The 14770-nt window shown below is 43.8% G+C and overlaps 1 protein-coding gene across 2 annotated transcripts in view; it reads left to right on the forward strand.

The window, feature by feature from the left end:
- CLNK (cytokine dependent hematopoietic cell linker) overlaps positions 1-14770 on the forward strand; it is a 160767-nt gene that overhangs the window by 113388 nt on the left and 32609 nt on the right. Inside the window, exons 9-11 of one of the 2 annotated variants that reach the window (XM_028089168.1) lie at positions 7965-7990; positions 8204-8223; positions 9209-9319. In XM_028089168.1, coding sequence (XP_027944969.1) covers positions 7965-7990; positions 8204-8223; positions 9209-9319 — 157 coding nt within the window. The remainder of the gene's footprint in view (positions 1-7964; positions 7991-8203; positions 8224-9208; positions 9320-14770) is intronic. The other variant, XM_028089173.1, reaches the window with a different exon arrangement.

Below are 14770 nucleotides of genomic sequence, written 5' to 3' on the forward strand. Positions count from 1 at the left end.
CCACATAATGCCATCAAAGGCCTTTCTTCTAGTTTGCTTTTAGAGGAATTTGGATGCCAACAAAATTAGAATTAGAGATGAGTTTGAGTTAATCTGGTTTAACTCCCTCATTTTATGCAAGGAAATCTAGCAAGAGAAGTGGCTTGCTCAAGGTCACAGAGACCAGAACCCAGGGTTTTGGCAATGTTTTCCAAGGTTTTGCTGTAAAATCCATTCTGCAAACTCCCCCTCCTGTTCCACTATCCCACACATCCAAACTCTGCATGGTTTCCAAAACTGAACCAGGAAGAAATAGAAAACTCGAACAGACCTATAACCACTAAGGAAATTGAAGCAGTCATCAAAAATCTCCCAACCAACAAAAGCCCAGGGCCAGATGGCTTCCCAGGGGAATTCTATCAAACATTTAAAGAAGAATTAATACCTATTCTTCTGAAACTCTTCCAAAAAATAGAAAGGGAAGGAAAACTTCCAAACTCGTTTTATGAGGCCACCATTACCTATATCCCAAAATCTGGCCAAGGACCCCATCAAAAAGGAGAATTACAGACCAATATCCTTGATGAACATGGACGCAAAAATTCTCACCAAACTCTGCAAGGCTTAGTGCTGGACATGAATTGATGGGCGATACTGCCCCCTAGTGGCAGAATATGGCAACACAAAACATCGCAAAAATGATGGAATTTGGCATCCTTTGGATTGTATTCTAAAGAAAAATAACAAGCCTTGGGCCACAGAGATGATTAAAAATAAATTTAAGATTATTCTCCTATCATTTTAGATTTAAATTTATTTCAGACACAACCCATGGCTCAAAAGCAACAGAAGAATTGGTAACAATATTCAGTTCAAAGTTAATGTTATAAATTTATTATAAATGTTATAAATTTTATTAAAACCCCTCAGTTATGGGACTACAGGAAAGCATTTGGTCTCTCCATCATATACACAGAAAATCATAAGGCTCAGAGAAAAGGAAGGGCATCTGATAAAACTGCTCATTTTAACAAATATGGCTTTCTGAAAGAGAAATATAAAGTAGCCACAAGTAAAGGAATTAAAAACAAGGGAGTTAGCACACTGTGTGATAACTTCCAGGGTAACAGGGCACTTTGTTTAAAATTACTTGTTCCAGGCATTGAACAGCATAAGACCTTAGACCATGAGGAGTCCACTATCTGGTCCAGTCAACACAAAGTGTTCTGGGAACTCAACAAAAGTGCATACTTCATTCTCCCTGGAAGGAGAATTGTGTCTCCAGGGGAGGCTTCACAGAGCAAGAGACATTGGACTGAGATGGGAGACAATGACCTCACTGAAGTGAAACTTGATTTCTGATGCTCAGAAGCAGCTAAAATGTGGTTGCATGAATGTGAGACCTGCGGACACAGAGCCCTGGGTTCACACCCAGCACCACTGTTTTCCAAATAAGAAAACTCCAAGGATCATAACCTCTCCACGTTAGTCTCCACTTGTCTAAAATGGAGGAGATACCAGCTATATCATACAGTATCTGTCAGTTTGAAAGGTGAGAACCAGTGAAAACCTATAGCACCGTCATTGACACATGGCAGACCTCCCACAGAGGGCTACTGAACTGACCAGATTCCCAGGGTTCTGGGCTCCCTCTGGCCCTTGTCTTTCTCCCAGCACTCGAGCATCTTCCTGACTCTCTCTCTAAGCTAAGACCATTTCATGCTCAGGTGTCTGCGTAGCTCAGTTGGTTAAGCGACTGCCTTCGGCTCAGGTCATGATCCTGGAGTCCCGGGATCGAGTCCCACATCGGGCTCCCTGCTCAGCAGGGAGTCTGCTTCTCCCTCTGACCCTCTTCCCTCTCGTGCTCTCTATCTCTCATTCTCTCTCTCTCAAATAAATAAATAAAATCTTTAAAAAAAAAAAAACAAACCATTTCATGCTCTATCCAGTCTGGTGTTCAGCATACAAAATAAGTCTTGTAGATGAACATGAAAAACAAGCTAGCCTCCTCAATCACAAGGATAAACATTTATTGAACATTATTATCCCTACAGCAAACACATAGCGCTGTGCTGCACACATAGTGGATGCATAGTAAATATTTATTCAATTAAGTCTCAAATTTAGCCCATTTTAAAAGCGTATTCAATCAGCATTTCCAGGTGTCACTGGACCAGCTGGAGACGAGCCTGTGACCCTCAGTCATGCACCCCCACTAGGTGGGGGCCTGTGGAGGAGCAAGTCAAGAGGCCCGGGTTGCTTGCTTCTGGTCCCATCTCTTTCTCTGTTTCTAAATCTAGGCAAATGATATTCCCTCACTGGGCCTTAATATCCCATCTGTAGAAAGAGAGTAGAACACAATGGTCTCTAACATTTTGTGAATTCAGACACACAAACCCACCCACCCCACTGCCCAAGTCGCCCCCTGAAGTCTTAGTCCTTCACGTGCCCTACATGCCCGCCCTCCCTCCCTCCATTCCCTGAGACATCCAGGTCAGCAGAGAAGACCTTCCCCAGCCTTGTTTGGGGAAGATGCTTCTATCCCACATCCATCACTAACCCCAGCATGCAGCTGTACATGGTCAAGTGCATGTTGGTGTACACGCTCCTGAGACTATACTTTCTGACCCAATTTGAGCAGTTGCTAAAGAAGGTATGTCCCTCTCAAATCCGTGGCTTAGCCTAACTTACTCTCTCCCGCCCAATCCAAAGAAGGGTGTCGGCAACTTATTGTTGGAATTAATTTCTGAACGCTTCAACAGACTTGGAGAGGTTTCTCAAAGGAGCCTTGTCAGATCTACATTAGCCACTTGGATCCTAAGTTGCTTCTTAAGCTCTTCCATAATTAATCGTCAGGACATGCAGTCCTGATGGTTCACGTCCATATATCATAAAACTCTTAGACATGATGAATACTGTGACTGAGCCCAGGTTTTATCCATTTTAGCCCAGAGTCTGTCTCTCTAATTACAGAACATTACACTGATGGTCCATTTCTGAAGTGTTGATCTTCATGATCATATTTCATAGATAAAGGGTATGGCATATATTTAACATAAATCAAATGATAGCTAAGTGAAAAACAAGTATTATTTTATTTAATTCTAACCACCTCCAAGGAACTATGCTTCTTGATCTGCATTCTGCAGACATGGAACCCAAAGCCCAGAGCGTTTGCATGATTTGCCCACTGTCACTCAGTAAGTGACAGAGGAGGGATTCGAACCCCACGTGAATGATTTCAAAGATTCCATTTGTTGCCACTCTGTTGTGTCTTGTCCCTTCTATCAAGAAACACATGCTTGGATCCTACGTATCTTTGTCCCCCCGTTTAAGTCACAGATGAGGATACGGAAGCCCAGAGAGGCCAATTTGTATTGAATCACTCAGCTCATTAGTAGTAGTGCCAACACCAGATTACAAGCAGTGGTAAATATCCGAAAACAGATCTCTGGGGGAAAAAAAGTATGAGAACAAATATGAGGCGCTGACACTATCCTACTTCCAGACGTACTATAAAGGCCCCGTAATCAGGACAGTGTGGTATTGGCAAAAGAGCAGACAAATGCATCAGTGGAGCAGAATGGAGAGCCCAGAAATCAAGCCACATATGGTCCACTGATCTCTGATAAGGCAGCAGAGGCAATCCGATGGAGCAAAGATTGTCTTTCCAAAAAATGGTGCTAGAACAACAGGACAGCCTCTTCTTTAAAAAAAAGGAAATTAATCTAAACACAGGCCTTAGGTCCTTTACAAAATTTAAATCAAAATGGATCAGAGACCTAAATTAAAAATCAAAACTATAAAACTCCTAAAAGATAACAGAGTAGAAAACCTTGACGACCTTGGGCGTGGTGATGCCTTTCCAGACAAAACACCAAAGGCACGATCCATGAAAGAAATCACTGATGAGCTGGGCTTCCTGAGAATTACAAACTTCTGCTCTGGGAAGGACAATGTCAAGAGAACAAGAAGACAAGTCACAGACCTGTAGAGAACATATGCAAAAGACACATCCGATAAAGGGCTGTTGTCCAAAATATACAAAGAGCTCGTAAAACTCAACAATAAAAAAACCAACAGTCCGATTAAAAAGGGGGCCAAAGACCTCAATAGCCACGTCACCAAATAAGCATATGGGAAGATGTTCCACATCATACGTCAACAGGGAAGTACATATTAAAGCAATAATGAGATACCACTAAACACCTTGAAGAATGGCCAAAATCCAGAGGACGGACAACACCAAATGCTGGTGAAGATATGGAGCAACAGGAACTCTCATGCATTGCCGGTGGGAACGCAAAATAGCACAGCCACTTGGAAGACAGTTCGGCAATCTGATATAACTGAAGTGTACATGAAATAGTTTATTTTTTAATAATGGCTGTGTTTAACAACCGCATTGCAAAATTCCTAAAATTTAACAGCAAGCTTTGTACGCTGGACAAGCTGCTCCAACAGAACAGGATCCTTTGCTTATACTTCACAGAACCCTGTAAGGTTGACAATTTCTTTGTGATTTCTCCCTAATAAGTTGTGGAGGTAATAGTCCAACCCCATCCATCAGATTCTACAGCCATGCTGTGCTCATCTCACCACATTACCGCTGAAGCAGCAATAAATGTTGCAGCGGAAGTGAAATCAATCTTGTTGCAGAGCGAAGAGCAAATGAGGACACGCTGTTGGCAGATGGTGCTAATTACCCAGATGGCCACCAGATGGCGAGCATGCCACCCTCCTCCTCATGAAACCCACTTTATTGAATTTCAAGGGAAGGAGGACCCCAGAGAACAAACATTTGGGTCTTCTTATGTGACAGAGGGGAAACTTTTCCTAGCATTTGAGAATATTTGTGTGTACTTCACAAGGAGAGTAAATTGTCATTCCCCCTCTAACTGTCCATCACACAATAATGCTAATAACTGGGCGTGCATTAACAAGCCACATACTTGAAGTGCATTAACCTGTGTATTCCATGCATGAATTCCAGTGAAGTGTGAATAGCCATTTCTCACTTTTCCAGATGAGAAAACTCAGCTGTCCTTCAATCCATTTGCTTATTTCATAAATATTTATTGAGGACCTGCTATGATCCTGCCTATAGTAAGTAGCAGAATCAAGATTCAAACTCCAGAAAATCCACTCCGTATCTCATCTTCTTCCATTATCCCAAATACCTGAGCTGTTATTACTTTATTAAACACTCCCCCCCCCCAAAGCAAAGCTGGTTGGATTTTATGAATTATCACAGCATGGCATGGTACTTTGCCTATTTGATCCAGTTTTCTCACTTGTAGGATTCTTGAAATTCACTCTTACCCACTAGTCCGTAGGATTTCAATTATCTAAGCAACAAACAAGTGAAGTTTGACAGCATAAATGACTACTAATAGACATACCTGAGATAGCCAAAATCTCCACAGCTGTTGCTAATGATATCATATACAAAATTTTTTTAATTGTCGGGGGTGGGGAACTAAGTCTAAGTGATGCCAGAGAAAATGTCATATCATAATGAAGACACAGGACACATGAACAGGGTATCAAAAGATGCAACGTGTTTAAGACAAAGCTCTTCCCACAGCCTACAAGACAGCAGGTGATCTGGGCATGTCCCTACCTCAGCAACCACTATTCAAATGGTACCTCCCTCTTATTCATCTCACCTCAGGGCCTTTGCACTTGCTCTTCCCTCTGTCACAAAACTCCTGCCCACACAGTCACATGATTCCCTCACTTTCCTTGGGTCTCTGCTCTCATTAACTAATCAGAGAGTCTTTCTGGGATCTGCCTAAAAATGGTCACCCCGTTCCCCATCTCTCTTGCATGACAGATGGAGAACTCTTCATGCTCCTGCTCTCTCCATGGCCCTGCTTTCTCCCGCACTCTGTTGCATTTTTCTTGGGAGCACATGTCCTCACCTGTCATTGTCATTGTATACTTTTATTTGTTTTCTACGTCCTGCCACTGAAATACAAGTTACATGGGGATAGCAACTTTTGTTTGGGTATTATATTCCCCAACACCTGCACCAATAAATATATTACAAATGAACCCATGCCTGACGTACCCTACATGCGCAATAATAAGCCAATGAATAAAAGGAAGAGAGATGTCCTTTTCTGAGCTCAGTCACTGAAGCCATGGGGATAGATAGCTCTGAAATGATAAATGGAATGTGCCTACTGAATCCCCGATACTCAGTCTCTTTATTGAATTTTTTTTTCCAGCAAATTGAATTGATCCCCCATAGATATAGTGGTAGCGACAAAGAAAGGCCTCTTAGAAAGCCAGCGTCTAGCTTCACAGGGAAAGGCATCAATATGAACAGCGAGACAGTCCACTGGGGAGCTCTGTGGGTCAAGCCAAAGCACAACAAAATGAGACGAACTTAATCTTACGTTTTCTGGCCTGGTGCCTTAAGAGGACATCATGTGGTCTGGGCTCTTTGGAAATACCACTGATATAGCCAAAGATCTCACATTAACTAGATTGCTACTGTTGCTGAAATCCATCCCGGATCCTATTTGGTTTTTACAATGCCAAGAATATCTACGATTCCTGTTTGCCATTAGTCTTTGAATGTATGCTGAGAAATCTAGTCTATCCATTTAAAAAGTGTTTTCCAAAAACAAAATACGGAGAATGGTAATTTTGCTCACTCAAGTAATTATCTCAGACCCGGAAGAGCCCTTGAAATCATCCAGACAAGTGTTTGTAGTGTTGTGTTTTTCTGGGCCAGCTGGACTTCTCCCCAAAAGAAATCTGGAAGCAGATGGAATGAAGCCTCCTGTGACATACGACAATGAGCCAGAAACCAGTCCCATAACCCTCCTGCTCCTTACGAGTCTCCAGGGGAGCCCAGGGTGCCCTTCAGAGCTTGGTTAAAAACCACTGAGCCCATCCGGACTCGTTGCTTCACACACAAGGAAACAAAGCACGTGGAGACCAGTAAGCAGCCCAGGGTGAAGCCACCTCTGACAGGAGCCACGTTTTCCCATTAGCTCCTCCCACAGCCATATAAAACACCATTTACGACACCACACCCGCTCTTACAGATCAGTGAACGTTGCTTTCTCAAAGAGGCTTTTTCTGACACCCTGGGACTAACTTAAATGTCCTGTGTGTCCCTTTAATACCATGACCTTCTCTCTCAAATTCTCAGAGATTTAATAGTGTTTTCAATGCACATCTGTGCTCCTAGGTATAAACCCTCTGGTGACAGGGACAGTGTCTCACCCTCACTGCATCCCCAGAACCCAGACCTTTGCCTGGAAACCAAACAACCATAAGCACCTTGAGGGGAAGGCCTGTTGTCTTTCTATTCTGGCGCCTGGTTCTGTGCTACTCTTAGCTCACAGTAGTAGCCCAATAACTGTCTTTGAGTTGAATCCAATTGTGGAAATAAAACTACCTAAGAGTCAGGAAAAGCCTTCCTGACCTTCATTCGGGCTTTTCTCGGGTTGGGTGGTCTTGAGCAATTGTCCTACCTAGTTTGTCCTTACTTTGGTCTAAAATAAAAGTTGGATTTGGGAGTCTTAGAAAACCCTCCCATCTGGAAAATACTGTGATGCTATTTTCCTCTGCTCAGAAATATCCAGTGAGGGTGTTTGGCAGGAATTTGAAATAATGAGATAACTATAGAGATATATAAGAATGTTAATTCTAATCAAGAATTAGTGGTTAAGAGGGGGACCTTGGGAGTCGTACCGCATGCAGTGAAGTCTTCGTTCTACCATTTACGGGGTGACTGGAGAGTAACTTTCCCACACCTCGCTCTTCACTTCCAGAACAAAGGCCAGGATCGAATGAGATCACATAACTAGTATAATTAGGTCCTGGGTACCTAGTAAGATCTCAACAAACCTTAACTGACATTATCATCAAGATTATTCAAATGGGAATGATTTCCATTCAAACATATGTAAAACTAGCTTGATGACATTTTCCATAAACTCACTGCTCTCCCTCTTATGTTTCAGGAGACAGACCCACAAAGGGAAACAAGGTAAGAGAAATCATTAAAATGTGTTTGTTACCCACTCTTTATTTTAGAAGCATGGGGATGTGGACAATGTAAAGGCTTAGATATCACTTGAAAAATATAACCCAGACGTTTGGTTGGGATTTGTCATTTCTATTTGTAAACCCCAAAATTGTTAAGCATTACTTCTGCTCAGAGAACAATAAATTTAATTTCTGATTCTCTTTCCTTCTGCAGACTCCTTTACCACCTCCTCGGTAAGACACCTAAAATAGAAATTGTATTTTGCTACGCACTTAAATGATTAGTTCCAGAATTTAAAAAAGAAAAACACGAACCATTGATAGTTGAGAAACTAAGATGAGCTTGCCAGTGAACAAGGTCGAACAAGTCAGCCACTCCACGTACCTTCACTCATCAGTCCGAGATGTGCCCCCTTTCCCTGTTTCTTCCCTCCGTTTAGTACAGAAACCCCCCCGAGAGTACTGGCCCTAGAACATGCCTTCAGGAACTTACAACGTATAGGCCTATATTTTTATATGCACATAGATTTTTCTATCTGGTATCCATAGAAATACTACTATCATTCTATTATACATACACAGAAAGGTGAGAGTCACAGCCTTGACTTCTCGGGCTCTGGGTGAGTCAGGCACTCTGCTGTCCTACTCGGAGGCCCAAGAGGACCTCCATCACAGCGCGAACCACCCTTGCTGGTAACCTCTCATGGCTTCTCTCTCTGCCACTCTGGAGGGAAGTATCTTGAGCATGGACTGTGTCTTTGCTCTCTGCATCTCCAGCCTCCATCAATAGTGCCTGATATGCTTTATAAATGAGTGAATGTGAGAATAAATGGGTGAGTGAGGTATTCACTGACTCTCAAACATGCTCCTAATTCTTTGGGGGCCTTTAAAGAGCTCACATCTTGCAGTCTTCCTCAATCTCAGATAGGCGGCATATTGAGAAATCTATGATGCCCTGCAGAAAATGACATCCCGCCCTTTGGAAAACAGAACAAGACCAAAGGGCACGTTGCAGGGAGGGAGCTTTAGGCTCAGTAAGAGAATGACTACAGTATTCGGATAATCGCAGCTACCTGAAATGGATCAGACTGCCCTGTCAAGGAGCCAGCACCCCAAAATGGACTTCCCACCCAAAGCTGGGGACACGGAGGCTAGGGCTGGTTGAGGAGGCACCTGCACAGCTAACCTTCTCAGACTCTCACTGTGACTCTTCCCGCAGGCCACCTGTCACTCTCCCAAAGAAGTATCAGCCCTTGCCCCCCCGGCCGGAGAGCCGCCGGTCACCCCTCCCTCAGAGGATCAGCTTCCCTGACGTCCAGAAAGGTCCCAGGTGACAGGTTTGGTGTTGTTGCTGGTGAAATGCCCAGGGAGGTTGGTGGGCTCAGGAGGGTGAGGAGGACAACCAGCGATCTCGGGAAATAGTGTCCCTAATGTGCTGGGAAGAACCAATGATGCCTGGAGGGAAAATACTCTTAGAAAACTGCACTTTGATTCTTTAACAGAAAATACACCTTCTTGGGGCGCCTGGGTGGCTCAGTCGGTTAAGCGTCTGCCTTCAGCTCAGGTCGTGATCCCAGGGTCCTGGGGTGGAGTCCTGCATCGGGCTCCCTGCTCTGTGGGAAGCCTGCTTCTCCCTCTCCCTCTGCGTGCCGCTCCCCCTGTTATCTCTCTCTCTGACAAATAAATAAAAACCGTTTAAAAAAAAAAAAACAAAGAAAGAAAATACACCTTGTTTGTAATAAAACTGAAACAAAGCCTCACTTGAGACCTGAATTGTTACAGAAGGAAATGTTAAGTGCCAGAAAGAAATCAGGACTTTTTACGTAAAAACTGAAAGGGGGTTCAGGTTACTTGTGGGCCAATACTGCCCCCCAGCTTCTCACCACCCCAGCTGTGGGAATACAACCATGCGTGAAAACCCATTTGTCAAAAACGTTATTGCCATTTTTGCCAACTCTCTGTCATTAGCTGATGACAAAATCCCATTCCCAAACGTGTGGGTCAGCTGGCAGCCAACAACAGTCACAAAATGTAACAAATGCGAATAGGTGCTTTTTTTCCCCCAAGAGAGTTTGAATTTCCAGAATGTCCTCATTTTTGAAGTCAGAACAGAGATTAACATTTCTCTCTTGTTCCTGCATGGAATCAATGATGCTTTCTTATGGAAAGCTTGAATCAGCAGGCTGGAACACAAGGCATTAGTTAGTCAGCATTTTTCATAGATAAATTAAAAATATCAGGCACATTTTGAGCTACTGTGGAAAACCCAGTCATCACTGGTTCTGCTGGGGAACGCTGAAGAGCCTAAAAGGCCATTTCCCCCTTATTTTTCTGGTGAATGTCTCTTCATCTCTTCATCCTTGGCAGCCCCACGCAAACATACCTCCTCCAGGCAGAACCCTCGTCTCCCCCGTGCCATTTCCCCTGGTCTGCCAGCTTCTCCACTGGCCTTTGCAGTGTGGGGAGGGATGCAAGCTCTCAGGTGTCGATTCCAACTGCCCCAGTTGAAATTTAGGTGTTCCTTCTTATGAACTGGCAGATTGGGTTGGAGGTGTCTTTGCCCTCGGAGAAGTTAGCAGCGTCCAGAGACACATTTTGTTGTGACGAGTCGGGTGGTGGGAATTCTCCTGGCATCTGGTGGGTGGAGGCCGGGGATGCCGCTAAACACCCTGCAGTGTACGGGACCGCCCTATGACAAAGAATAATGAGCCCTCAAAGGTCAATAGTGCAGAGCTTGAGAAAGTGCTTTAGAGCAAATGACTAAACTTCACCCAGCCCTCGTCCTTCTGGGCGGTAAAGTGAGGATAACAGTAATACCTACCACCTACTTCATGGGCTAATAGAATTACACAAGATGAATCATGCCAAGCGCTCCACACTTCCTGCCCAGCACATAGTTGTGACCTTGAGCCGTTTCCTGTTGGCACCCTTGCCTATCCCTCACCCTGTATAATTATTTGGATACAGGTCTGTCTGTTCCACCCCAAAAGGGGGGACTGACTCAGTTCAGTGTGCGTAGTTCCTAGCGCAGTGTCTGCCTGGCACATAGTACATCTTCGATAAATCTGTGTTTCCTTCTGCCGTTTCCTAGCCAGACTGGGAGTCACCAAGTTTGCTCTGTTTTGATTTCTAGTTTCAAAGTGAGAGAAACAGGGAGGCGACAACAGCCAATAATTGACCATGAAACCCATAAAGTGATGTCATCAGAATTGGAAACGTAAAATGTAAAAAACGTAAAATCCCTGACGCTACTGACCAAATAGTCTAATATGTTCAGAACTGGTCAAAACTCAGAGAAGTAAGGAGGTCGAACATAGGATGAATAAAATATCAGAGCTGATGAGGTTGTTCAGTGTGGAGAAAAAGAGAGGATCTTCTCTTCCTTCTGTTTCTTCATCCTGGAAAGGACAGGTATTGGGACCCAGCAGAACTGGGTTTGGATCCCCACTGAGTCACTTCTGGCTACCTCATCTCATAAAGCTCTCAAACGGTACTGAGTTTCCGTGTTTGTGAAGACAGCGGAACTGTCCCCATGTGACAGAGTGGTAAGGATTTCTCCAGAGCGCCTAGGAGAATATCTGTCACGGCAAAGAAAGAAAGAAAAATACCTGAACATCATCTCCCATCTGTTCCCAACAGAATTAGGCACCCATAACCCTAGTTTTCTCTTGAAATACAGGCTATATATTCTAGTGCAATGTTTCTCATTCTGGCTTTACCTTAAAATAATTCGGAAAGCTTTTTTAAAAGTACTATTCCCCAGTATGTGCTTTAATCACTCTGAGAGGTAAGAAGAACCCATCACTGTTTTTTAAAGCTCTGCTGGGTGAATCTGACATGCAGGCAGAGCTAAGGACCCAGAGGGAACCAGTTTCCAAGAATCTGTCAGTAAAGCTTTGATGGTCTTTAGGCCGTTCCTACATATGCTCCAGCTTCCAGCGTCTAAAATAATACTCCCTTGATCTGCAAATGAGTTCCTCCGCAGTCTGGATCACTCCAACCTATAGTGCAGCCAACACCATGGTGTTGGAATCCTTACAAGTTTGCATTTTGCATCCTTTTGGGTTTCTGCAGCCATAGTTAAATTTGTTTAATCGCTTTTAGAAGTGACAAGAACCTGGCTAGGTCTCTTCACCATCAACCCCTCCAGAGTGTCATGACATCCCATCTTACTATATGCTTCCAGCAGCCCTCTAAAGTATGGTTTTCAAAGGCTCAGTGGCTGGTTCGTAGCAGGTGCCTGGTAATAATCACTTCCCTACCCATTGGGCACATAGGGTCACTAAGATTCACAGAGGTTAGGTGACTTGGTCAAAGTTATAGGGCTGGCGTAGGACTGTTGAAGGGTCAAAAACATGCAGAGCCTGTGTGAGACACCAGGAAGGAGGAGGAGAGCTGCCAAATTCATTTTGAGTTGGGTGCCATATTGGTAGTCAGATGGCCATTTCTAATGACCCACACGTGGCCTGTCCACAACCACAGGAGGCTGTGGCTAGGTTCACTTTCTCTGAAAACAGAAGGGACTTTGGAGAGCTGAGCTGCTTCAGTCCATGCAGGAAGACTAGTGCCCGCTCCCCTCCTACCAGCTGCTCTGTGGGCACTTGGGGATGGACGGCACTCTGTCAAGGGAGGCTGTGATTCACATGGGGTAATCCACGGTGGCCACTGAAGGCAGCCGACAGCTGCAGCCCTTTACAACGGTCTCTGTTCTCCCGATGGTGAATGCGGCTCTGCCCATTGCTGCACCCATTTGTCTCCACCTGCTCAGCCAGTCTCTGTTTGAAAGCTAGGTCTTGGCTTCACAAAACCATTGCTGAATTGAAGCACTTCAGTTCATGAACACGCCACTTAAATCCTTCACCAACGACTGAAAGCTAGAAGAGAACTTTGAAGTCAGGGGAATGTTCACTGGGCATTCTCAACCACTGATGTACCGTTATGATTTTTATCATATCCACGTACTTAATATTTTTGGCTCAGCTCATTTTTTAAAGTAAGGAAATGTACTTAAAAGGGGAACATCATTAGCATAACTACAACACAGACAGTTTCAGACCCAAACTTTGAGCCAGTGGCATTTCCTCTCTCAGACAATTAAAGACAATTAAATGCAAGAGCAATATTTGGATAAAGTCATCACCACATGGAGACTCTCTCTTTGACATAATTAGAAAGAGATTAAAAAGGGAATAACTCCCTTGTATTTTTAATGCCATGGCATGTGCACCAAATAAAAGCATCCTGAGTAATCATCAGGGGAAACAACATTTGCTGAGCTCTGATTAAATACAATGGGTCCACTCTGGGGTCTTTCGGATGCTCTACCTCATGTAGTCCCACAACCACATTGTGCGGAGAGCAAGATCACAATCTCCAGTTTACTGAGAGGGACACCGAAATGCAGAGAGGTCACGAGCCACGACGTCTCCCTGTAGCTTCGGCAAACTCCAACCCCATGCTGCAGGGTTAAGCCAAAATCTAATTTACAGAAGGTACCTGCTATTTAACCAACAAAACTACAGTATTCCCTTTGCAACCAGCAAAGCCAGCACCATGTCAGTTCAAGCAATCTCGGGGACAAAAATGTACATCCTGACGATTTGGAAAGTGAAAACAAAAAAAATCGGTGGAGATATTGAGAAACCAGAGTCCTTGAAGAGAGGAAGCATGGATTACCAAGAAGATAAACAAATTTGCATGGGAACGGGAACTTAACGGGAAATACTGATTTTAGAGTGGATTTAATTATTATGGTTTTGCAGGATGTTGCCATTGGGGGAAATTGGGTGAGGTGCATACAGGATCTCTCTGTATACCTTCTTACATGAGCAGGAGACCTACAATTATCTCAGAACAAAAGTTCCATTTAAAAGAAAGGGTCACTGTGAAAGGCGTTCTGCAGATGGAAGGTGTTATTTTCTTCCAAATAGCTTTCATGTATATTATTTCATGAGCACCTTAATCAACCCTCTTCATTTCTGTGTGGGCTTACCCATTTTACAGGTGGGAAAAGCAAGCTTCAGAGAAGGGACTTCACTTCCAGAGGATGAGGGAGCTCACAGATGACAGAGCAAGGATTCAAACCTGGTTTATTTAAAACTAAGCGAAATCCAAGGGAGGCTCAAGAAGGGCTATTTTTACAAGTAAAATGGATTATCCTCAAATACACACTGAGCACCTATTTTGCACAGGAAAGGATGTCAGGAAGCTTATTCGTGCCATGTGGGCAGTGACCACGGTTTATTGGCCATCTCTGAAACAGAACATGGGACAACTTACACGAGATGAAAGACGCTCTCAGGGAGGTGGTGTGGTTCTGGGGGGCAGGGGGGCAGGCAGGTCCCCACCCCGTTCTGCCATTTTGTGACTGTGCAGGTCTCCCCCCAACCACCCCCAACCACCCCAAAGCCCGATGCCTTCATTTTATAGATAAAGGGAGCAACTAACTTGGGGAGTCTTGTCAACATAGACATTTCCAGGCCCAGAGACATTGCCATGCACAGAAAACACTCCTACAATTACTGGGGTTCTTACTTAAAAAGCCATTTTGTAATGTTACCACTTCCAAAACCTAACTTTCCAAAAGCCTCACACTTCCATTGATCAAGTATATTACTTATTTACAAATCAAGCAATTCTATCTAAAAAGAAGGACACTCTGTCACACTAGGTAGGTTAAGGAATCTTAGACAATAAGACTTATTTACAAACTCAGTTAAACCTCCTTAAACATTTGAAATACCTGTATACACCTAACTTTAAACCCTAACGAGCAAAACTT

This window comes from Eumetopias jubatus, unplaced genomic scaffold (assembly GCF_037043125.1).
Source record: "Eumetopias jubatus isolate StellerSeaLion01/CBP00866 unplaced genomic scaffold, mEumJub1_p1.0 scaffold_2, whole genome shotgun sequence".
NCBI classification, from domain to species: Eukaryota; Metazoa; Chordata; class Mammalia; order Carnivora; family Otariidae; genus Eumetopias; species Eumetopias jubatus.